The 25,543-nt window shown below is 26.9% G+C and overlaps 5 protein-coding genes across 5 annotated transcripts; 3 read left to right on the top strand and 2 right to left on the bottom strand.

The window, feature by feature from the left end:
• Positions 1–3,245: 3,245 nt before the first annotated feature.
• On the top strand, positions 3,246–9,573 carry Phum_PHUM176700 (adenylate cyclase type, putative; the record flags this gene model as incomplete). The annotated part of the gene is made up of 20 exons (XM_002425098.1): positions 3,246–3,456; positions 3,564–3,695; positions 4,590–4,756; positions 5,061–5,262; positions 5,353–5,582; positions 5,674–5,960; positions 6,040–6,133; positions 6,219–6,365; positions 6,433–6,465; positions 6,570–6,758; positions 6,861–6,961; positions 7,043–7,244; positions 7,344–7,554; positions 7,640–8,049; positions 8,133–8,366; positions 8,441–8,588; positions 8,664–8,773; positions 8,860–9,073; positions 9,160–9,308; positions 9,508–9,573. The coding sequence occupies 20 exons, from the start codon at positions 3,246–3,248 to the stop codon at positions 9,571–9,573; spliced, it is 3,537 nt and encodes a 1,178-aa protein (XP_002425143.1).
• A 2,715-nt stretch (positions 9,574–12,288) lies between these two features.
• Positions 12,289–16,275, bottom strand: Phum_PHUM176690 (uncharacterized protein; the record flags this gene model as incomplete). Its single annotated transcript, XM_002425097.1, has 13 exons — positions 12,289–12,303; positions 12,332–12,416; positions 12,498–12,817; positions 12,891–13,054; positions 13,130–13,325; positions 13,416–13,682; positions 13,771–14,161; positions 14,248–14,450; positions 14,525–14,854; positions 15,012–15,219; positions 15,455–15,653; positions 15,936–16,032; positions 16,201–16,275. 13 exons carry the CDS (start codon positions 16,273–16,275, stop codon positions 12,289–12,291), a joined length of 2,550 nt encoding a protein of 849 aa, XP_002425142.1.
• Positions 16,276–16,804: 529 nt separating this feature from the next.
• Positions 16,805–17,327, top strand: Phum_PHUM176680 (uncharacterized protein; the record flags this gene model as incomplete). Its single annotated transcript, XM_002425096.1, has 2 exons — positions 16,805–17,265; positions 17,312–17,327. The coding sequence occupies 2 exons, from the start codon at positions 16,805–16,807 to the stop codon at positions 17,325–17,327; spliced, it is 477 nt and encodes a 158-aa protein (XP_002425141.1).
• Positions 17,328–17,880: 553 nt separating this feature from the next.
• Positions 17,881–19,998, bottom strand: Phum_PHUM176670 (golgi reassembly-stacking protein, putative; the record flags this gene model as incomplete). The annotated part of the gene is made up of 6 exons (XM_002425095.1): positions 17,881–18,020; positions 18,247–18,857; positions 18,938–19,155; positions 19,446–19,649; positions 19,740–19,820; positions 19,936–19,998. 6 exons carry the CDS (start codon positions 19,996–19,998, stop codon positions 17,881–17,883), a joined length of 1,317 nt encoding a protein of 438 aa, XP_002425140.1.
• Positions 19,999–21,379: 1,381 nt separating this feature from the next.
• Positions 21,380–24,390, top strand: Phum_PHUM176660 (RAC protein kinase DRAC-PK85, putative; the record flags this gene model as incomplete). Its single annotated transcript, XM_002425094.1, has 9 exons — positions 21,380–21,498; positions 22,403–22,661; positions 22,755–22,888; positions 23,056–23,247; positions 23,347–23,437; positions 23,527–23,643; positions 23,749–23,880; positions 23,972–24,079; positions 24,187–24,390. 9 exons carry the CDS (start codon positions 21,380–21,382, stop codon positions 24,388–24,390), a joined length of 1,356 nt encoding a protein of 451 aa, XP_002425139.1.
• Positions 24,391–25,543: the final 1,153 nt, after the last annotated feature.

Raw genomic sequence — 25,543 nt, 5'->3', positions numbered from 1 at the left:
GTTATTCACTTGCTAAAAATATTTTTTTATAATCATTAGATGAGTTAGTTTATGTGTCATCATCATCATCATCATCATCATTAGTGTTTAAGTAAAAATCGAATGGTGGTGGTAGTCGATCGATCGATCGATCGATCGGTTAATTTGATATTATAATTCTTTCCTTAATGTATCTATCATTTATTTAATATTACACATCAACAACACCAACAACAACAAACAACAACAACAACAACTACAACAACCACACAACAACAACAACAACAACACAAATTAAAAAAAAATCCTGGCTGAACCTGTTAAAATTGTTTTATAAATAATAAAATAAAATATTAAATGAATAAACATATTAATATATACCTTATAGTTTTATTAGTTTTTTTATATGGTAATTTTACTCAAAGTGTACCTTGTACCTTGAAATTCCCATTCAGTCGATGAGAGGTGGCAGTAGGTCGTTTCGCTAACTTGAAATTTTTTTTTTTTTTTATTTAACGTTAATTTTTATATAAATAAATAAATAAATAAAAACTTTTTATAGGAATGTTAGCGTTTAATTTATTTACGGTGTTATTATTATTTTAAAATAATATAAATAATTTAAAATAAATTTAATACTAATAATAATAATAATAATAATAATTTTTCAAAGAATGACATGACAAACAATTTTGAAGGTGAGTTTATTAAAAAAAAAAAAAAAAAAATTTTTTTTTTATTTTTTCTTATTTTTAAAAATACCCGCGAGCGGTGAGGTTTTTTTATTTATAAAATTAAGGAAATAATATATATATAAACGTTTATGATTATTTATATATATAAATTTGTAAAGCGTGTTATTATAATAAATAAATTAATAAGATTTAATTTTTTTTAAATGAGTAAATGGTAAATTATTTACATATTTTTAACGAAAAAAAAAAAAAAAATCAATTTAGTGTTTTTTTTTTACGAGTAAGAAAACAAACAAACAAACAAAAAAACAAACATCGGGATTAAAAAAAAGAATTTTTTTTTTTTTTTATGAATAGAAAACGAAACGAATTGTGAATTTTTTTGTTAAAGAGAAAAATCTAGAATGCCGGTTGTAATAAATAAAACCATGGTCAACTGGAAAATTTTGTAAGTGGACAGACACTCAATTATAATACATAATCGATATATATATATTTTATTTTTAAAAATAATAATAATAGTAATAATATTATTTACATTTTACATAATTATTAATTTTTTTAAAAGAATAATAATAATTATTATTATATTAAAAATCGATTCAAGTTGAACGTTGACATTAAAATTAAACAATAATAAAAATAGGTTAACTAAACATAAATGAAAATGATTGTATCGTGTGAGTTATTAAAATTGGTTTTATTGATTTTATTATTATTATTATTATTATTATTATTATTATTATTATTATTATTATTATTATTAAAATATTTTCTTTTTGACAAACTTGTTAAAATAAATTGTGTTTTTTTTTTTTAATAAAAAAAAAAAATGAGAAATTTATTAGAAAGAAGAAGAAGGAAAAGAGAAAAATATCACTAATTATTACTAATTATTATTATTATTATTATTATTATTATCACGCCTGTTACGTTTTTTTTTTTTTTTAGTGAGAGAAAAAAAAAAGAAAAGTATTTTCATAAATATTTTCCGGTTTAATTATTCATTTCGTAATATTATTAGTTAAGAGGTGTGCGTGCGTGCGTGCGTGTGTGTGACGTTTTATGTTAAATAGTTTTGATTCGGGTAGTTAATTTCGGCCCATGTAAACGTAAATAAATAATATTAATAATAATATTAATAATAATATTAATAATAATAATAATTGAATCGTGTACGATTTATTACGCATGTAGGTATAAATTGACACTTTGTTGTTGTTGGATTTTTATTAAGGGCAAAGAGTTTGTGTCAATTTCCTTTTTAATAAAAATGTCGTCGGTTATTTTTTTTTTAACATTTTTTGATTGTGATTATAATTTTATGAAAAACATATTTTATTAACGATTATGTTGATTCGTTACATATCAATTTATATTTTTATGATTTTAGAATCGGGCTTCATGCTCGTTTATTTCTTTAGAGCCAAAAAAAACAATTTAAAAATAAAAAAAAAAAAAAATTCTGCAAGACTGACGTGAGAATGATTTTCTAATTAATTTTTTTTGCGAACGTAAATATATATATAATAAAAAATCGAAGGCAGCCAAAAAAAAAAAAAAAAAAGAAAAGAAAAGTCGGGAAAACTCGTATAAATAATATGTTAGGTTCTCAGGCCGGAAAAAAACGATCTAAATGTGTGAATAGAAGAAGAGAATTAAAAAATGGTATCGCTCGTTATGACGATGACAACGATGATGATGATGATGATGATGATGATGAAGGAGAATGTTCTAGTTCTGAACGAAACGATTATATAAACGGGAAAAAAATTAATAATGGTGGTAATAATAATAATAATAATAATCGACGTGGAGTTTTTAAATATTTAACAAACGGGAGCAGTGGTGGTCGTAGTGATCGTGGGGGTGGTAGTGGTAGTGTATCCAATCGGAAAAAAAGGACGATAAATGGAAAAATTTATAGAGAGGAAAAAGAAAATGAAAAAAAATTTGATTGGGATGATGATGATGATGATGATAGGACGACATCCGTCGAAAATAGTGCGAATCAAAGTATTGAAAGATACGAGATAACGCCATCGAAAAAATTAAGAACGAGAAAATTATGGACGAGGGCTATTCAAAAAGTAACAAACCAAAGGCTAGAGGGAAGTTTACTCGATGACAATACGAATAAATTAAACAATGGAGGAATCGAAATGGATGCAGGGGATGATGGATCAAATCGTCATCAAATTCAAAAAAATTACGATGAATCTTTATCGTTTGAAGAAGGTAAAAATTTAATAATGTCTACCTACATCCTCCTCTAATAATAAATAAAAAAAAAAAAATCAAACGTTTTTGTTAGGAACAAACGGAAACGGAAACGGAAAACATTAAAGTAAAGAAAAAAAAAAAAAAAAAAGTAAAAAAAAAATACGACGTCAAAAATTTTACAACGTATCAATTTTTACATCCCTTAGATAACATATATATATTTTTTTTTTATTATCTTTTTAGCCTTATCTAAACGACAATTTCACCCCCTCCCCCCGGCTTTTTCCTATCTATCGTTTTTCTTCTTTTCTTTTTCTTTTTTCTTTTTTCTCCATTTTAGAAAGTAACATGTGGAACGAAGGTCCCATTTACAAGGGAGTTTATTGTCCGACATTATCAAATAATTTTCAAGAATCTCATTTTGAATTGGCGTACCAAAGGTATTCGCACAGGCAAAGGCAAAACGCTTTGATATTAGTTAATTTAGTCGATATTGCAATCAAATTAATTTTATTAGGTGAGAAACAAACGCACACGCACACACGCACAAAGTGCGTACGTACAAATATTAATTAATTGGAAATTTTTTGCTTTTCTTTTCAGTTCTGTTTTTAATTCATTATCCTAATTTTAAGGAACAAGAGGTACCTTTATTTAATTTTGGAGAAGCCATAACTTGGACGATTTTTTCCCTTTTTGCAAATGTCATCGTTTGCTTTCTAGGATGGTGGCGATGTTTTGCCAATAATTATTTGCAATGGGCTGCACTTTTGACGTGGATTCTTTTAAATATCGAAGGTGAGTTTGAAAATTCGAAAAAAAATTATTATTATTATTATTATTATTATTATTATCGTTTGCTTAAAAAATTATATTTACAACAATTGCGAATGAATAATAAATCTTTGTTATATGTTTATTCTCGTGTTTTTATCTGCTCTCGATTTCTTTGTTCGTTTTTTCAGGTTTTTCCTTTCATTTTTTCTTATTGTATATATCTTTTGTAATTTTTTTAAAGGGGGTGAAGGGGGAGGGGAATGTGTGAAACGGTGAAAAAAAAAAATGTCGACTCTTTTTTTTTTTTTTTTTTTTTTTTTTTTTTATCGCGTGGTAAGAATATGTCTAAATGACGGGAAAAACATTTTTTTTTTTTTTTTATCTTAACATTTTTCATTTTTTGATAAATAGTTTAGCGGGGGAAAAAAAAAAAAATTTATTTATTTATTTATTTTATTTTAATACTACTGATTTATGTATTTTTTTTTTTTTTTTTATTATTATTATTCAATAAACACATTTAAAAAAAATAAATAAAGTCATTTCGAAATCATCAAATGCGTTTTTTTTTTTTTCTTTGTTTCTTTAATTTATTATTATTATTATTATTATTATTTTTATTATTATTCGTAATTGAAAATTTTTACTCCCAATTTTTTTTTTTTTTTTTTAAAAAAAAAAATTCGTTGTTTTTTTTTTTTAAAAAATCCAAGGTTAAATCTATCGTTTAATTCAAATTTGATTACCTTTTTTTTTTGGGGGGGGGAGAAGGATAAATGAGATTTTATTAAACGAGTCATATAAAGGGTCTTACAGTTTGGGGGGGAAGGGGGAAGGGAGGGGGAAGTTAAAGTTATACGCAAATATATATATAAGTTTATTTAATCGTTAAATAATTTTTTTTTTTTTTTTAAGGATGTCTTGCCAACGGTTTAGGTTTAAGAGCAAACAATTATTTGGTTTGGTACGTTCTTTTTATAATATTCGTTACCTATGCTATGCTTCCGCTACAATTGAGATGGTGCATACTTGCTGGAGTTTTCACATCTTTACTCCATACTTTTTTGATTGCTCTTTACGTTGTACGTATAAAAAAAGAAAAACAATTTATATATTTTTTTCATTTTGTTAATCTCCTTATAGATTTGCATAAAATTTTAATTAAAAAAAATTTTTAATTACGAACGGATTGTGCCATGTGCAGACTAATAAAAAGTTTAAGCAAAATAATAATTTAATAAAACAAAAAAAAATGAGGACAAAAATGTTTTTTATTTTTTTTATGCAAAAGGGTCACCGAGTATTCACTGTCAAAATAAATAATTAATTTGTAATTTTATATAATTAAAAACAATTTTTTTATGTTTGTTTGTTGTTTTTTTTAAGAATCCCGTACGTGAAAATCGTATATTGTCTCAAGTTCTTGCAAATATTTGTACTTATTGGGCTATTAATTTTGCTGGTATGTATACAAAATATTTAACGGATAGAAGTCAAAGGAAAGCATTCATCGAAACGTATAAATCAATGGAAACGCGATATAAAACTCAACAAGAAAATAACAAGCAAGAAAAATTATTACTTTCAGGTAAAAAAAAAAAAAAACACGTAAATGAATTTTTTGTCCTTAAATTCATTAAAACATAAAAAATTAATTAATTTTTTTTTTACAAATTAGTTTTGCCAGATTTTGTTGCCAAAGAAATGATTAAAGATATAGCCAAAGAAGAAGAAAAAGGTGATTTCATACCGAGTCAATTTCATAAAATATACATACATAGATATGAAAATGTTAGCATACTTTTTGCCGATATAAAAGGTTTTACTGCTCTCGCATCGACTTGCAGTGCACAAGAATTAGTACGAATATTAAATGATTTATTTGCACGATTTGATCACATCGCCCATGTGAGTAGTTTTTTTTTTTTTTTTTTTACTAATTAAATTTTAGTAATTTAACAAACGTCTAGAAAGTTCTTTGTTTTTGTTTTACATATAGCTCACTCATTGTTTAAGAATAAAACTTTTGGGAGATTGTTATTATTGCGTTTCGGGACTTCCGAGAGCGAGAACGGATCATGCAATTTGTTGCGTAGAAATGGGTCTACAAATGATCGAAGCCATTAAAATAGTAAATCAAAATGCTCAAGTTAATTTAAACATGAGAATAGGAGTTCATTCCGGTTCGGTTCTTTGCGGTGTTTTAGGACTTAGAAAATGGCAATTTGATGTTTGGTCACACGATGTTACTCTGGCTAATAAAATGGAAGCAGGAGGACTTCCGGGGTCTCAATATTTATTTATTAAAACCATAATTTAAAATTTGTTTTGTACGAAATTTTAATTTTTGTTTTTTTTTTTTCAGACGAGTACACATTTCGAAATCGACTTTAAATTGTTTAAACGACGTCTACGAAGTTGAACCAGGTAATGGAGGATCACGTGATAATTATTTAAAGGTAAAATTACAATTAATTGATTTTAAATGTGGATTTGATGTAATTAAATATGAATCAATTATAAAAGAAAATTTATTTTTTTTAGGAGCACAACGTGGAAACGTTTTTCATAAAACAAACTCATCAACCGAGTTCTTGTAAACAATTATTTGAAAAATTTTTACGACCCAGACTTTGGTCTGAAGATGAAAAAATTAGTACAAATTTTAAAAGGAAATATAATAATCAATATGTACCCATCGAAGGGATAAATAATGATAATAAATTAAAAAATACAACGGATAATAAAAATTCTGCAGAATGGATGCCGGAAATACCATTTGAAAATGTTTGTTTATAAATCGTATCATTATTTCGCAATAAAAGTTTTTTTTTTTTAATTTTTAAAATAAAACGAGTAGTTTTTCTACATATTTTTTTTTTTTTTTAAATGTAGTTATCGACTTCTTCCGATGAAAATGACGAAATTGAAGAAATCGAAGACGCAGGTTCTGAAAAACAAAAAGCTAATAACGTACCTTTATCCGAACAATTGGATGAAATAATTGACCAAAGTATTGAAATAGCATCAAATAAAAAAATGAAAAGTGCTAATATAAGCGTTTGGAGTCTTAAATTTAAAGATGTAGAATTAGAAAAAAAGGTTTTTTTTTTTTTTTTTTACTTTAACTTTACAACAAAACCGTTGAAAATTTACTTTTATATTATTATTATTATTTATTTTCAGTTTGCTCAAACAAAAGAAGACATGTTTAAATCGAATATGCTTTGCTGTTTTATTATTTGGATATTTGTTATTATTCTTCAACTTATAATCGTTCAAAACATGTAAGGCACGATGAGTAGTGGTGGTGGTGGTGGTGGTAGTAGTAGGAACGAGTGATAGGAAAATTTTTTTTTCTTTTCCAGAAATTTATTATTTGTATTGACGTTGAGCCTCGGAAGTGGCATCCTCACATTTTCCATGGTCCTTGTAATATCTGACGAATTTTCAACATTTCCGAAAATTCTACAAAAAATGTCGACTTCGTTAGTCGAACATAAAGATAGAAGAACGGCATTCACGTGTTTTATAATTTTAGTCATGGCTGCATCATCATCGGTTACACTCGTACGTTTTTTTTTTGTCTTTTTTCTCCCCCCCCCCTTTTAAATGAACCAGCACTACCGACATTTTGCTTAAATGTTCTTTTTTTTTTTTTTTTTGCAGACGGCATTTTCTCAAAAATCTAAAAACGTAACTGAATCAAATTCATTTCTAACATCGAACGTAGTCAAAGTGATTGAACCTAGCGAATCGATTCTCCTACCTGGAAATCGTAGCAATACCATAATTAATATTAATGTCATTGCCATCATTGAGAAAAATCAAGAGGAAAATTACGATCTTGAGGTAAACGAGTTTTACACGGATTCAAAAGGTAAATTTTATTTATTTATTTTTATTTTTTTTTATTAATTTATTAAACAGAAAAAAAAATGGAGTCTTTTGTTGTTGAATTTCAGAATGGCAGAGAAGAAAATCTCAATATTTAGTTTTTTCATGGGTTTTATGTCTCATAGCTCTTGCGACGTTTTTAAAACTTAATTTCATTGTGAAAACCATTTTGTCTGTGATACTCGTGACCGGTTTTTCCGTTCTCATAATTTTTTTCGAAATATTTTGCTCAGAATCGAACAGTGATAAATTTCAAGCTTGGGAAATGTTTATACTTTTGTGCGTGTTTCTCGTCGTCGTCAATTATCACGGTCGTCTCGTCGACATAACGTCCAGATTGGATTTTCTATGGAAACAAGTTGCGGAAAGAGAATTGCAAGACATGACCGAAACGAGGCAAAATAATTCTCAACTATTGAGAAATATTCTTCCCGATCACGTGGCAAATCATTTTTTAACGAACGAAAGAAGAGCCGAGGTTTTTGGATTTACAACAACGAAGAAAAATTTTCTTTTTTTTGTCAAAAATTATTCGTTTAAACCGTTAAATTTAAATTTTAGGAACTTTATTCTCAGCAAAGGGATAACGTGGGCGTCATGTTTGCCAGCATTCCTAATTTTACAGAATTTTATTCTGAAGATGTGAACAGAGGAGTTGAATGTATTAGATTGCTGAATGAAATAATTGCTGATTTCGATGAACTTCTAGACGAATCCCGTTTTTCATGCATAGAAAAAATCAAAACCGTCGGTGCTTGTTACATGGCCGCCAGCGGATTAAATCCAACGGATAAGGTGAGATTTGGATTAGCGTCAATTTTTTAATAATCCGATATTTTCCTAAAAGGCCTTTTTATTTTTCCGCAAAGGCAAACGTATCCACCGAACACATATGCGCTCTTGTAAATTTTGCTTTTTCCATGAAAGAAAGATTAGAAGATGTGAACAAACATTCGTACAATCAATTTCATTTACGCGTCGGTATAAGTTCCGGTCCTTTGGTCGGAGGAGTAATCGGTAAATATTAATTAAATATTTTTAAAATAATAATTTAATCAATTATATAACAATTTTGTTTAAAACGAAAAACAGGTGCGAGAAAACCTGTATACGATATTTGGGGAAACACGGTCAATGAAGCTTCCAGAATGGATTCGACTGGACAAATGGGAAAAATACAAGTAACAAAAGAAGTTGCTTCGGTAATATTAATGATAAAAAAAAAACAAAATTATTACTCTCCATTTTATTACCTTTTGTACAAAAAAAAATTTATATTTAAACGCAGGTTCTTCAAAAAAAAGGTTTTCACGTTGAAAGGCGTGGAATAGTCGAGGTTAAAGGTAAAGGACAAATGGAAACTTATTTCGTATTGGGTAAAAAATGTGATGGGAGTGCAATATTTGTACGACAACCGAGTCAAAATAGTTCTTTGGCAGCTGTGGTGTACACGATGGTACAAGCGAGAAGAAAACAAACGATAAGAAAAACGGAAAATGCTCGTAAATGTCTAAATTTTTCTCGTTAAATTACTTAATCGTTCGAATTACTTTAATTATTATTATTATTATTATTATTATTATTACAGAGACGAACATGAAAATGAATCGTACGAAATCACAAGAGAAAAAAATGAATTGCATGAATAATAAAGAACCGATAAGAAATCAGCGTTTTAGCAGCGTTAGACTATCGAATAGAGACGTGTCACAAGAACACAGGCGTAACACGACAAGAGTAGGAGGAGGAGGAGGAGGTTTAAAAGAATCTGAAAGGTAAAAAAAAAAAAAAAAAAAAACTCTTGGAAAATTTTATCAAAATGATTTGTTTAAAAAAAAAAAATTATTATTATTATTATCACATTTGCAAAAAGGCAAACTTCGATGGATCCAAACATGACAAGAAATAATGGAGGATTGTTGAAAATTGTACAAAGGCAACAATATTCTTCGGCACCACAAACTCCGGTCACGGGAGAAAATTTTCAAAATTCACTGACTAACGGTTTTTTTAAAACATCCGAAAGCGAAATATCATTTCAAATAGAAAAAGGAGGAGGAGGAGGAGGAGGAGGAGGAGTGAAATCGTGTTCGCCATCATTTAAAAACAATTTTAAAATGGCGTCGACAAATCAAACGACGAATATATGAAAAAAAAAATTTTTTTTTAATTTTTCCAAACTTTTTTTTCTCCCGCCCGCCCCCACCTCCGCATTCCCCCCCCCTCGTGCATCGTTGATCGAAAATCAAAAAATTATTATTATTATTATTATTATTGCATAAAAGGAAGAAAAACATTAAATAAAAAAAAATGTTGTGTTCAAAAATTATCGTTTTTTGTTTGTTTTTGTTTTTTTTCGGGAAGGCGGTGATTACTCCTCCTCGTTAAACAGAAAGTAAAACAAAAAAAACCCTCGAGAGTTTTTTAATTATTTATAATTATTAATTTTTTTTTTTTATTAAATTGTAAAAAATAATATTTTTTTAAAAAATTATTGTTTTTTGTGTTTTAATTGAAAGAGAGAGAAAGAGAGAGAGAGAGAGCACAATAATAATAATAAATAAATAAATAAATAAATTTTTAAACTTATTCAATTTTATTATTATTGTTTAATAACAAAATTAATAAATAAAAATATTAATAAAAAAACGACGAAGACGATTAAAATTTACAATAATGATGATGATGATGATGATGATTATGGTAATAAATCAATTTTTTTCTTTTTTTTTCTCTGGAGAATTTTAAATTAATTAATGAATTCAATGAAGGAAATTTTATTAAATGTTAATAATAATAATAATAATATATTATTAATTTTTTTATTTTTTGGTTTATTTATAAAAAAAAATTTACAAAAAACTTTTTAATAAAAGAAAATTAAAATTAAATCGTTAGTTAATTTTATTGAAAATAATAAAAATTTATTTATTTATACATATATAATTTGTACAATATCCATAATTTTTTAATAAAGTCTAAATGACTTGGCTCGTTTTACAATTTTATTATTATTATTATTATTATTAGCATAAAAAAATATTTAATAAATTCCTATTTAAAAAAAGAAAAATTTTCAAGGTTTACATAAAATTTATTTTTAAAAAAAAAAAATTTTTGCGACACAAATTTAATAATTATTAAAATTAATTTTTTTTTTTTTAAATAAAATAATCGTGGCACCAGATAAAGAAACTCAATAAAAAAGAATCACAACCGATAAGATTTTCTTAACGTTTATCCGTATAGTTTTTTTTTTTTTTTTAACGTTTTAAAATCGAATAAAAATTTTTTAATAGTACATCAATTACCCCCTACCCCCCCCACCCCGAGAAAATATTCAAAGAGCATATGACAACCATCATCATTATCATCATTCTACTCACGAATAAATTTAATAGATAATTTAAAAAAAAAAAAAACTTTTATTATTATTATTAAAAACAAATAAAATTGTTCAGTTTTTATTATTATTATTATTATTATTATTATTATTATTATTATTATTATTATTTTCCCTTATTAAACATGGGGACAACACTTTTTTTTTTTTTACAAAAATGAATATCATTCATTTTTTTTTTTTTTTCATTTTAAATTCACGATGGGACTTTGAAACGAAAAAAAAAAAAAAAAAAAAATTTTTTTTTTTAAAATATAAAATTCGGATTTGATCTGTTTTATCGATTTTTTTTTTTTTAAATATATTGATTGATTGATTGATTGATTGATTTCCGGCTCGATACTAAAAAATTAAAACTAAAAATTAATTTCTGTAAAATATATAAAAATTATTTGTTAAATTACCAATTAATTAATTAATTCGAGCTATTTTTTTAAAAAAAAAAAAAGAAAAAAATTCATTAATAAATTCAACACAAATGACGAAAAAAAAAAAATACATATCGTACCTGAAACAGATTGAATTAACCAAAACGACGTACCTGCTGTTCGAGAGGTGGGCGGGGGGGGGGGGAGAGAAAAAAAAAATTATGGGGGAAAAAAAGATGATGAAGAAGAATAAGAAGAAAATCCTCTCTCTCTCTCTCTCTCTCTTTCTAATATTTGTATTTGTTGTGTTTGTCTTTGTGCTTCCTCGATGGTGATTCATTTCCCGACGTCCTGTGTTTGGAATGCTTTCCTCCACCTCCTCCTCCTCCTCCTCTTCCCGGTGACGTATCTCTCTTCTTTGACGATGGACGCGGAGAAGTCGAAGGGGAATGTTCACGACGTCTCGATCTTCCGGGCGATTGAGGCGAACTTCCTCTCCTTTGAGAGGAATTTTTTGAACGAGGCGAAGTCGCGGGAGACAAACCTCGGACCGATGATTTTTTATAAGGAGAGGAAGGGCTAACGCGGGATTTCCTGGTATACGTAGGAGAAAGCGAAGGTGAAGACAAAGTCCGGGATTTTTTCGAATATGGGGATCGTGAACGGCGTGATGACGGTTTCTTAACAGAAGGACTGTCGCTCCGACTGTGTGATCTGAGACATTTACACCAAGTACACATATGAATTATACACAATTTTAAAAAAACAATTTTTTTTTTTTTTTTTTTAACAAATCATCCGGCCATTTTTAATTTTTAATTAAAAAAAAAAAAACCATTTGTAAAATTAATAAAAAATAAATAAGGGTTCCTAAAAGTAAAACGATTGGATTCGTTTTTTTTTAATAATAATAAAAAATTATAAATAAAGTGATTATTATTTAAACTCATCTTGTTGTTTGCTGAAAATAAAATAATAAGTCTTTGAACTGAAGTAGTTCTATCATACCTGTGACTTCTCTTTACAGGAGGCGGACTTGAAGAATCACTTCGAGATCTCTTTGTCTTCCTTGGGCTGCAAAAGACAAAATACAAAAGGTAATCATTTTTTTTTTTGTTTTCGATTATAAAAGTTATTTAAAAAATAAATAATTACCCGTAAGAAGGTGAATGATGCCTTCTCTTGTCAGCATTGTCTTCTTTTTCTTCCTTATCATCGACCACTCTTTCTTTTTCTGACCTTTTCATCAATTTCCGCCGGAAATGTTCGACTTGTTGACCTATGGTCCATCCCGTTTTCGTTTTCCTCGTTCCGCATTCTAATTCATCTTGATATTGCATTACTTTTAATTCTATTTCTCTTAACATAGCTCGCCTTTCCTCGTTCATTATTCTAAAACTATCACCTGTATCTCCTTCCTGTGAATCATCTTCGTTTTCGGTATCCTCCTGACTTTGTCCCAAACTTTCTTCTTCCTGGATTATATTTGGAAATTAAGTTAAAAGTTCTTATTATTAATCGATAAGATGTAAATTTATTTTTCTTTACGTGTTGAGGAGGTTCCAGTAGATCCCATTTACTTGTGGTCATTGCCTGTGCTTCGATCTGCTCGGGATCAACAGCTTCCCATTTGGATGGCACGAAAGCTCCAGTCGATTTCTTTTTTTTTTGATTTAAATCTTCTTCGAAAGGTTCACCGTCTAAATCTTCCACTAGGGTAAAATAAAAAAAATTTTATTTACTATTTTTAATAATAAAATAAATAAATTATTCACGAATCTTCTTACTAGGTATTCCATCAATGTCTTCATCATCTTTTTTTAAACTTTTGATGGCTGTTTTTAATAGAGCAGCTCCATCAAGCGGTAATCCATCTAAATCATCATCCTCTGGATTATCATCCAAAGGCGCGCCGTCTATTTCGGGATCTATTTCTAAGTCTTGTCGATTATCCGGTTTAGAATCAATTTCAGGCTCGGGTTCCTTAGAATAAAGAGTAAATTACTGAGTAAATATCACTACATTATGAAAAATATATTTATGTAATATTAAATGAAACGAGTAAATGTTTACCACTGATAATCCCAAAAAGGTATTTTGCAGTCTAATAAGGAAATCTCTCGGATAAACCGCCCATTCCTCCCACGCTCTAAACATTGCCATTACTCTCATTTTAAAACCTTCTGCTTTTAGTCTACTTTCAAGTGCCATATAAGCTAGATTCACGTCAGCAAATATTTGCATCAGTCTTGTTTCTAATCCACGACGAAAGTACGAAGCGTTTGTTATTTTCACTCCGCAATTATGTAGAATGTCTGATATTAAATAAAGTCTAGCTATCTAATATATTATTTGTACAAAAAAAATTAAAAAAGCTGTAAAAGACCAATTAAATTTTTTTTTTTTGTAACCGAAATAAAAAACAAACTTTTTTATGAATTGGAGTATGTAAAATTCCTAAAGATTCGGCAATGCAATCACAAATTTCTTCAGCTGCTTCGCTGTGCTCCATGCAAAAAACCATTGCCTCGGCCACTTTTATACGCTCTGGACCAATGTTTCTTAGTAGGTCTTCTAATCTGTCTCTTTGTGTGTTTGACAACGTTCCTTTCCTCGGCTCAAAATCATCCTTGTCGTCAACTAAATCATCCGGCATTCCTTGCGTGTATTGATTCATAGGAGGTGGTTTCCATATGGAACCTCCTTTAAACATCCTAAATTCATCTGTGCTCCATTTCGTTTGAGTATCACCTTGTAGTATTGAAAATAATTTCCAACGATAATAAATATGAGCAGGACTTTGATTTTCAAATAAAAATCTAAAAATTCATAATCGTGGTTTTAGAAAAAAAAAATAAAAATAAAATTGCTTTAAAAATCACACAGTTAAACTAAATTTACTTACCTGTACATTGGATTCATTAATTCTCGATTCATTATCATTGCTTCAAACATGGGGCCCTCTCTAATAACAAATTCTATCATTCTATTTATAAGCATAAGCAATTGACGATCGGTGGGAATCACGACTTTAACTGTTGCATTGTACAATATTTTATTAAGTTCTTCTTTAGATATCGTTTCGATACCTCTTACCATTCGAGTCACCTAATAAAAAAGTATTTATAATAAGTTTTAAAGGAAAAATTTTATTTTAAAAAATTTCTGCCCTTGATGCATACTCTATGTTTGTCTTTTCGGCAGGGTTGAGCATTAAAAGGAAGGCCTGAAGGTGGAGGAGGTAATGTTAATTCTACAAATGATGGAGGTATATAAATTGGATGATGAGGAATAGGAACCGTTTTTCCCCATCCTAATTTCATTTCATATTGCATAACATCTTTTCCATTTAAATTTCTCATTGCTCTTTCACCATCTTTTCTATTCATGAAAGCGACAAATCCACAATTTTTCCCTCGAGCTTTTTCTTCATCTGTCCTAGGCCACATTATTTTTATACTCGCCAAAGGGCCATATCGACCAAATAATTCCATTAATTGCTGTTCGGTAATCTAACAAAAACAAAAATAAATAAATTGCATGTTTTATCTATAAATAATAATATTTAATAACTTTAGAAAAAAAAGAAAATTATAATAACAAATACTTATTATTTAGCTGTTTAAAGTATTATTTTTTAATTAGTAAAAGTTTAAGTGAGTCACTCACTTTAGGATTTAAATTCCCAAGATAAATGTTAGTAGTGTTGGGATCTCCACAATCAAAGGATCCAAGCAGCTGATCTTCAGGTAAAATAATAGGACGTTGAGACATTAGACTAGGTATTTCGGAAGTAGATGATGGTGGGAAGTCATTTCCCAATTCTGCTTTTAAAGCTCCTTTGTACTTATGTCGTTCCTCCCTTTCTTCTTGAATCCTGAAACAAAATTAAGTGACCTCTTACCATTGTGATATTTATTAAAAATAATTTTAACTAAACCAGAATTTTATAAAAATTATAGTTGGAAATAAAATAATTATCTTTTCAAATTTTTATGCTTATTATAAGTAAATGTCAACCTGTATACTATATACATGTTAAAAATGATATGTTTTCAATAAAAGCATTGCATGTTGATTTTCAGAATATTAACTTTAATTATTTTACTTACATTTTAAGCTCTTCCTTAAATAATTCTAAATTACTTTTTTTCTTGTCATTAGATTTTTTTTTACTTGGCTTTTCTGGCTTTTTATCCACAAGTAACTTTGCATATTCCTGAGCTCTGTCAGATGTAGTGCTTTTTTCAACATTGTCTGTGATTCTACTTTGAGGCTTATACAGTTTTCCTTTTTCTCGTGTATCTTCCTCTGAAAAGATAAAAATTTTTTTTCATTACTGACTTAAAAGCTTTATCAGTGTATTTTAAAACTATTAAACTTTTAACTTTTTAGAATTTTAGAAAAAGGAATTTTATAAAACTTGAATGTTTGATAATAATATTGGATGACATATACCTACAATTAACATTATTTTAAATTAATGTTATTTTTATTTTAAAAAATAATAATTAATTTGTCAAGATTTCTGGTTATTTTTAGCACAAAATAAAAATTTTAAATTTCATTAAAGGTAAAACAAACAAAACCTACGTCTTTTGCCGGCATCGTATGTTCCTGCTTTAACCCACACTTTTCCAGTTTTGTTTACAGGTACATCAGTGAATGTTTCTACAAATTCTTGAAAAGCCTGAGTAAAATCATATAAATAATTTAAAATGTATTCTTTCTTAATATTTGAATAATATAAAGCAAAATTGCTACTATGCATAGATCAAAAATAATTCATAATCGAAATTTCAGTAACCTGCACATACTCATTCCAATAACTTAAATACAACTATAAATAAAAACTCACATGAGCTGCAGCTTCTTCTTCCTCTTTCTTTCTTTGCTCTTCTATTTCACGTTTTGACAATGGTCTTTTACCCATTGTTCCAATTGAAAAAGCTTTAAGCTTTTGCTCTGCTATTTGCTTAAAGAAAAAATCAAATCAAGTATAAATAAACTTATTCCAAAATTATTATTATTAGTTAAATGCACTTTTTAATTATGTACCTTTATCGTTGATTTGTCAGTCATTTTAATTAATAATCATTTATAAGTTTATATTTAATTCTTAAATTTTGAATATTATCTTAAAACAAATCATATTTTTTATATGTGATACTTAAATATTAGTTTAATGCGGTAACATTGTCGGCCCTACCAGCATTTAATACATTAAATAAATTGAGCTTTGAATGAAAGCAAAGTTTTGAAGCAACAAGACTAATTTAAACCTTTCAATATTATTATTATTATTATAAGTGTAAAATTCGTTTTAGATATATTTAAATAATTATTATTCGAATACAATTAATTGCGATTTAAAATCAGTTAATAAACATTAATTAGAGAGTAATATTTAGGTTTGCTATTTTTAATGGTTATATTTAATCATCTGGTAGTCTGCTAGAAAAATGGCAGCTCTAGTCAGTTTTAGAAATATATCAATTAGGAGAATAATTCCGAGGAATGAAAAATTTTTCTGTAGATTGATTTCAACATCTAAGGAAAAAAAAGAATCAAACGATGCATGTCCTCCGCCAAATAACGGACACCTAAAGATTCCGGACTTCTCAAAACCTTCGGAAAGTAAAAATTGGATATCTTATGGGTACAATTATCACGACAAAGAAGATGATAGATTTAGAATGCACGTTAGTTGTTTCTGCATTGTTACTATTGGGTTCGTTTGTACAGGTTTTCTGTACTTGTACTCTCCATCAACGCAAAATAGAAGTTGGTTTCAACGAGAAGCTTTTATTAGGTTACATGAAAGAGAGCAACTAGGATTAGATCCAATCGACCCTAATTACGTCGATCCGTCAAAAATTAATTTGCCTCCAGATGATGAAATAGGAGAAGATGACATAATTGTGTAATTAACAATTAAATAATAATTATAAAATTATGTGATTTTGCAGTATATTTTATTATTAAGTAGTACACTTTATGATATATTCAATAATTACCTACATTAAATTCATACAAAGTTCCGAGTATCAATTCTTAATATTTACATTAAAAAATATTTAAATTATTAATATTTAAAATAAGTAGTAATTATAATAAATTTATTATAATAAAAATTTATTACAATAACAATTATTTAACTATCTCTTTAAATATTCTATTTAAAATAACTTTTGCATGGATTTCGAATTGATACAATTCTTCAAAGTATAAGATGCATGTGAAATGGAAATAATCAATTTATAAAAATTTTTGTTTTATATTAACAATTACGATTTAGCTAAATTCATTTTAGTTATATAAAAAAAATTTAATCTAACTTTTTAACTGGCTCTAAATTAAAAAGTTTCATATTATTCGAAAAAGGTGTAAATTTTATATTTTTTTTGTTTAAAATAAAAATGGCACTTTTAAATTGTAATTAAGTTTTTTATTATTTGTATTAAACATTTATAATAATCAAGTAAGCCTATAATTATATATATATATATATTAACTAAAATATTGCATAAAAAGCTATTTATTGAGTAACGTGAACTCCCATCGGATAATTAGAAGGATCTCCTTGGTTTGGATATCCTAATGTGCTGAAAGGCACAGAAGCATTTGTTGTGGTAGGCATAAACCCTGGTGTATTAACAGGAGTAGCAAAAGGCATTCCTGGTATTGTTGGCTGATAAAAACCTAAAAAAAAAAATTAATTAAAAATTATTAAAACTTTTTTCTTGTGATACTAAAAGCTTTTCTTGTAGTTTAATAAATTTAAATAAAACTCTGAGTATTTTGTCCAGATATAAAACAAGTATTAACTATTTTCTTAAATATGTTGTCGTTTTAAAAATTTTCATTTTAAGTTATTAAAAATTTAGTAGAGTGTGAAACTTACTAGATGTAACTGCAGGGATTACTCCACCAGGTACTGTACTGGCAGAATTACCACTTGAAGCAAAATTATTAGTCTGAATTGTAGTAGCTCCTCCCAATGTTGCAGGGTGTGGGGTTTGCATCCAGTTGTAGGAAGGATGAGTTGAAGTATGAGAAGCAGTGTTTATATATGGATTAATCGGGGGTGTAGTTTTTGGTACTGGTAATGGTGTTGAAACAAACACTGGACCTGAATATTGAGGCACAGAAGAGTTAAAGGTTGAAATATATGTGGAAACAGGAGGTGGAGGAAGGAATTCTGATACAGGAGGTGATTTAAGGTATTCTGATACTGGGGGAGAAGTTTTAAGAAAATCAGATACTGGTGGAGAACTTAAAAATTCAGAGTTTGGAGTTGGTACATTTGTCAAATTTGATAATGTCTGTTGTGGAATATTTTGAGATAAAGTTGTAGTAGCCTGAGAAGATACAGGTTTTGAAGCCTGCAGATTTGACTCATTAAAACTACTTTCAGTTTTGCTGGGGATAGAAGTATCTGAAGGCATATTAAGCGACGGAATAGTTCTTACTGGAATTCTATGAAGGTATCCATATCCTATTCCACAGCCCAAACTTTAATAAAAAAAAAATTAAAAAATAATTTTTTTGTTTTTGAATAAATGATGTGCAATTATAAAAAAAAATATGTATACCTTCCTTCTCCTCCCCAATTAGACATAGGTGTTATTGTAACTTCCCTACATGTATCATTTCCTGTATTGTAGACGTAAAGTTTTAGAGCTCTATTTTCATAGGCTTCAATCAAACTGAATAAATCTTCCGATTCATGTAAAATAGAATCAGCACCAATTATATAGTCCTCGAATGGCTTTAACCCAGCAGCTTCAGCAGGAGAAGATGGATGCACTTCCTATTATTAATTTAACAATACAATGAATATTCAGTTAAGGAACAAAAAAAAGAACTTTAAGGCATATATAATATTTTAAGCTGCTTATTTAAATTTGAATAATTTAAGAGATAGCTTGAAAAATTATTTTATCATGTTATTTCAGAAACCAAATACTTAAAACAAACAGCGAAATCATAATTAAAAATTATAATTCCGACTCTTAACAAAATTTGTGACTCAAAAATAAACAAATTACATTATAAAGCTACACATAAAATTTTATGAAAAATGTCATAACTATTACATACCAAAACATGCCAAACGTTTTCATTGGCTCCTTCAAATGAGCAAAATCTTATACTAACGCCTAACAATCCTTGGCCTCCCCAAGAAGAACTTGGTGTAATAGAAACTGTCCTAACATTTTGAGTCTTACTACTATAAACTGTCATTTTTAATTCCTGACCAACGCCTGCTTTTAAAAGTTCTTTTAAAGTATCATTATCTTGGTCCTAAAATAAATTTTCACTTCAGATTAACAATATTAAAAATAGCATCTAATAATACTAATTATGGGAAATTAAATAAATACGTATACCCACCAATCGAGTGGTACCTATAGTAATGATAAAATCGAAAAATGCTTCTAATCCAGCTTTATGACCAGGAGAGCCCTCTTGAACCTAAATAAAACAAATGAAAAACCATTTTAAAACTCGGTGTTAGTTGGTACTAATTCCGGTTAAACTTAATTTAAATAACAAATTAAACATGTCAAAAAGGTAAAATTAAAGTCACCCTTAAAACGTGATATCCTTCCGTTCCACCTCCAGGTATTTCTGCGCTTTGATTACTACCCATTGTCACAAATATTATTTAAACTCAATTAATAAATTTTTTACTGTTGACGTCTACGATTCCATATTTACGTGGCCCATTCACAACAAGACGATTGTTTTTGGATACTAAAGGCAGCAAAATAATAATAAAAAAATTCGTTATTATATGAATGTTTAGCATTTTCAATCTACATAATAATCTTTCTTTAATTTTTTTTTTTAATAAAAGTTTTTATTTTAACTTTTTAATCGTTAATTTTTTAATGCAAAATAAATAAAATACCTAATTTTTTCAAATTTTCAAATTAAATTTAATTTTTTATCGTAATAGCCCAACAACGATTTTAATACGCAATTGACCTAACTTTGTTATCATCATTAATTATAGCTCAATAAAATATTTTTTTAAATAATTAATAATAAAATTAATTAGTAAATCTTAGAATTCATAATAATAATAATAATAATAATAATAATAATAATAATAATAATAAACGCTTAACTTAAAAACTTAAGTTGCATTAAAATAAACATTACATTAGTTTACTCCTTTACTAAACTTTTAGTAATTCTTAGTATAAATATCTAAACTAAAATTCTTACTTGCTCAAATATAAATTTATTTGTATCATTAAAAGTATTTTAAACAATTTTAGTCGAATGGTTAAACTTTATTATTCACCTTTTACTAAAACTAAATGCCAATTGTCATTTTGTCATCGAAAACAAGTTTTGTGTAAAAATTTCTTTCCCAATAAACACGTTTTAAAAAATAATAATAATAATAATAATTTTTTTAACTATTAAATTTTAATCTAATGTAAATAAGTACTTATTTTAATTCTTGGCGAAAGTATTATTTTTACAAACAAGAATCAACAGAAATAATTAGTTTATAAAAAAAAAATATATATTTCGTTGCGAAAATTAATTATATAATAGAAGACGTAAGTGAAAAATAATTTTTTTTAACTGCTTATTACATGTGATTATAAAAAGTTAAAGTTTGCCTTAAATCTACACTTACGTATTCGAAAGAACATTCAAAAGTTTGTTTAGGAATCATTTACTTGCTGATTTTAAGTATAAATTCATTTTTGGTATTTTTAAAAACGACATTTGTCAATGAAATGATTATTTCTGAAAAATATTTGAATCATACGAATGAAATTTCCAAGATTTAAGAAAATGATATTAGAGTTAAGAATTGCGGCATATTGCGCAGAAACGCGGAATTTACTTTCTGCACATAACCCCATTTTCACACGCATGAAGCAGGTGGGGAGGTTGTTGTGGAGCAATATTAAAATAAATATTTCGTTCAATTTTTTCTAGTGAATCTGAAACATATGTGCATTAATTAATCAATGTGATAATTGAAGAACTAAAAATACCTTAGCGAAATGGCTGGCGTATTTGATATTGAACTTCATGATGAAAACGTGGATAAAGATGATTCTGATGACGATGGTATAGATATAGAAGAGGTGAACAACAATTTAATGAAATTTCAAATCATATTGTTCCTTTGACAAGCCTAAATAACTAAAACAATAGTTATTATTTTATTGCCTTAATTATTCAAACCTTAACAAGTCCAGTAAAAACTCATTTGATTGGTTTTTAATTTAATACGCAATTAAAAACTCAACTGGCAATGTCTCTAACCTAACCTTGTTGATATTTAAATGCCTTTAACTGCTACAACGCAATTTTCGTAATATCGTTTAATTTTTGTTTTATCAAAAAAATTTTTTACATAATAATTATTTTTACATGTAATCTCAAAATATTTTCCTATTTAACAAGTACTTTTTTTTATATTTTTTAGGATGAATACGATGCACATCCTAATGTCAATGCCATTATACAGTAAGTAGCATATTGTGCATTTAAAATTTTGTCTTCTTAAGTTTTTAAGTAAAATACTTTAATTTTCAATTAAAAGGAAAGAGAAATTCAATGTTTATCTTACAAAACCTCATGATTTAAAATAATAATTAAAAATTTTTTAAATATCTGCTTGCAATATTATCAACAACATATTTATTTACTTTCTATTTATTATATCTATTTTAAAATGTTGCAAAAGAAATATTTTTATTTATAAAATTTTTTCTTAAAATAATATGTGACATTTACAATATTAGTGAAAATATTAAACTAAAATCGAAATAAATTTTTTTGTACGAAATATTTTATTCGTTAAATAATTATTTTTTAAAGTCAGTTACTTAATACACTACTTTTTCACAGTTTTATTTTCTTTTTTATATTAATTAAATTGTATTTTAAAGTTATGAGTAAAATTTTTTTTGAAATTTAGAAGCTGAAATTAAAACGTAATTTGATTAATATTGTAATTTTTTATCGGGAACATTATCAAATTATAAATTAATCCTTTTTTTTTTTTTTTTAATTTTTAGCTCTGAAGATTTAGAAACTGTTCAGTTATCAGAGCAAACGGTAAATCTGGGAAAAGAGAAAACTGGACCTGAGGACTTTTCTCTTCTTAAAGTCTTAGGTAAAGGAGGGTATGGAAAAGTCTTCCAAGTTAAAAAAGTCACTGGGCAGGACTCGGGCACAATATTTGCCATGAAAGTTCTTAAAAAAGCATCAATTGTAAGAAATCAAAAGGATACTGCTCATACAAAAGCAGAAAGAAACATATTAGAAGCTGTCAAGGTAAAGTTTCGATAAAATTTCTCGAACTCATTTCTTAAATTTAATATTATTATTATAATTTAAATGTATTAAAACATTTTATTTTTATTTCAGCATCCATTTATAGTTGATTTAAAATATGCCTTTCAAACTGGTGGTAAATTATATTTGATATTAGAATATCTAAGCGGAGGAGAATTATTTATGCATTTAGAACGAGAAGGAATTTTTCTTGAAGAATCAGCTTGGTAATTTTTTTCATCTGTGAAATTTGCAAAACAAATGAGATTCTCTTAAATGAAATAAAAAATATTTTTAGTTAAAATTAAATTTTAAATTTACTTCTTAGGTTTTTTGATCACTCAGCGCCTTATTATAAAAAAATTTTTTTTTTTTTTTTTCTTTGTGTTTTCAGTTTTTATTTATCTGAAATAATTTTAGCTTTGGAACATTTGCACAACCAAGGTATTATTTATAGAGATTTAAAGCCTGAAAACGTTCTATTAGATGCTCAAGGTCACGTTAAACTCACTGATTTTGGTCTTTGTAAGGAACATATACAGGAGGGAATAGTTACGCACACATTTTGTGGAACAATTGAATATATGTTAGTAACCGTAAACACGTTTTACATTACTAAAAAAAAAAAAATTGAGAAAAAAATTTTTTTTTAAATATATATTTTGGTTGGTGATTTTCACTTCAGGGCTCCTGAAATATTAACTCGCAGCGGACACGGAAAAGCTGTCGATTGGTGGTCTCTCGGAGCATTACTATATGATATGCTTACTGGAAATGTTGGTGAAACTTAAAAAATTTTAAAAACTTTGAAAGAACTAAAAAAAAAGTCAAAATAATTAAACTTTTTTTTTTTTACTTCTTTTAGCCTCCATTCACTGCGGAAAATCGTAAAAAAACTATCGAAATTATATTAAAAGGAAAACTTAATTTGCCTCCTTATGTGACACCGGATGCTAGGGATCTTATTAGGAAATTATTAAAGGTACTAATAATAAAAAAAAAAAATTAAAAAGTTTTTCAATCATTTTCCTCCGACTGCAACCACCTTTTTACATTATATATATAATAATAATTATGTCATTTTCAGAGGCAAGTCAACCAAAGACTGGGTTCCGGTGCAGAAGATGGTAAAGCAATAAGAAGACACGCATTTTTTAAACATATTAATTGGTCGGATGTTATTTCTAGAAAATTGGAGCCTCCTTTTAAGCCTTGTTTGGTTAATATATATTTAATTTCAACTTTAAAAAATTAATCCCTTTTTTTTTTTTTGTATATATTTTCAAATTTGTATTGTTTGTGTGTTTCAGACTAGTGAAGACGACGTATCGCAATTTGATACAAAATTCACTAAACAAACTCCATTTGATTCACCCGATGACTATACACTTAGCGAAAGTGCTAATCGCGTTTTTCAGGTAACGCCCTTAATATTTTTTTTTTTTTTTAATTTACGGTGCATTACGACCACACTCCCCCCCCCCTTGCTCCCCACTTTGTAATTCACCCTAAAAAATTTTTCCAGGGATTCACATATGTAGCACCATCCGTTCTTGAAGAAATGTCTAGGCCTCCGCATATAGTAAAAGCTAGATCCCCGCGAAAAGGTCCAATGTCGTCGATAAGGAGTCCATATAATTCCCGATTTCCTCATTCTATGACGGGAATGACGTCAATATTAAATACGGGTGAAGAATTAATGGAAGTTTCGGGGCTTTCTCATGTATAGTGTAAGCAATAAAAAAAAAAGAAAAAACAATGTTTCTACAGTAGTAAAATTGTTTGCTTTTTCTCGTTTTTTTTTTTTTTTTTCTACTTTTTTCTTTTTTTTTTTCGTTTTTTTTTTTTTTTTTGATCGTACATTTTACTGCATATCAACAATTATTATTATTATTATTATTATTATTATTATTATTAAAACGGAAAAATTTTAAATCGATTAAAATTTGATTGATTAATTTTTTTTTTTTTGGAAATTTTTTATAATTGTAATAATAATAATAATGAAAATGACTAAATTTATTACGGATAAAATATCGACAAATATTATAAATAATAATAATAATAATAATAATAATTATACTCAGTCGTAAATAAATTTAAAAAAGAAAAAGTTTTTAATGAGATTGTTGTAATAAAGAAAAAAATTTTTTTTTTTAAAAAGTAATAAAAAAAAGGAAAAAAAAAAAAATAATAATAATTATAAAGGAATTGAATTAGAAAATAATTTATATATGTAATTTTTTTGTACAAATAATTAGCAATGTGTTTATTAAGTAAAAACTTATTATTATTATTATTATTATTTTTAGTTTATTATTTTTTTTTTTTTTTTTTTTAGTAAAAGGCATAATTTTTGTTGCAGATAAATATATATAATAGGGTTTGGTTTATTGCTCAGTTACCATTTAAATCATATATTTTGATATAGATTATATTTCATCATTTCAATATTATTATTATTATTATTATTATTAAAACGAAAAAATAATTTACTAACAGCGCGTACACACGTGCTTAATAAAAAAAAAAAAATCTGGGGGGAAAAGTTTAAAAAAACCAACATTAAACAAAACAAAGATTTTTTTTTTTTTTTTTTTTCCGGGGGAAAACGAACAATTTATAAAAGGGATATTATTATTATTACCATCATGGCTTTTAAAACCAAAAAAAAAAAAAAATAATTTAATTGGGATTTTATTTAAAAAAAAAAAAAAACAAAACAAAATTCTTTTAAGTTTAAAATATTTAAAATTTTTTTTACATCCTTTTTCCCCCCCCCCTCTCTCTCTCTCTCTTTCAATTTATTTAATAAAACAATTATTATTATTATTTTCTCTAGAGGTTATTTTAATAATAGAAAGAAAACAATTTATTTAAAA

Source organism: Pediculus humanus, genomic scaffold (assembly GCF_000006295.1).
Source record: "Pediculus humanus corporis 1103172107522 genomic scaffold, whole genome shotgun sequence".
NCBI classification, from domain to species: domain Eukaryota; kingdom Metazoa; phylum Arthropoda; class Insecta; order Psocodea; family Pediculidae; genus Pediculus; species Pediculus humanus.
The sequence above is the reverse complement of the archived record's forward strand: the minus strand, read 5'-3'. Positions and strand labels throughout refer to the sequence as shown.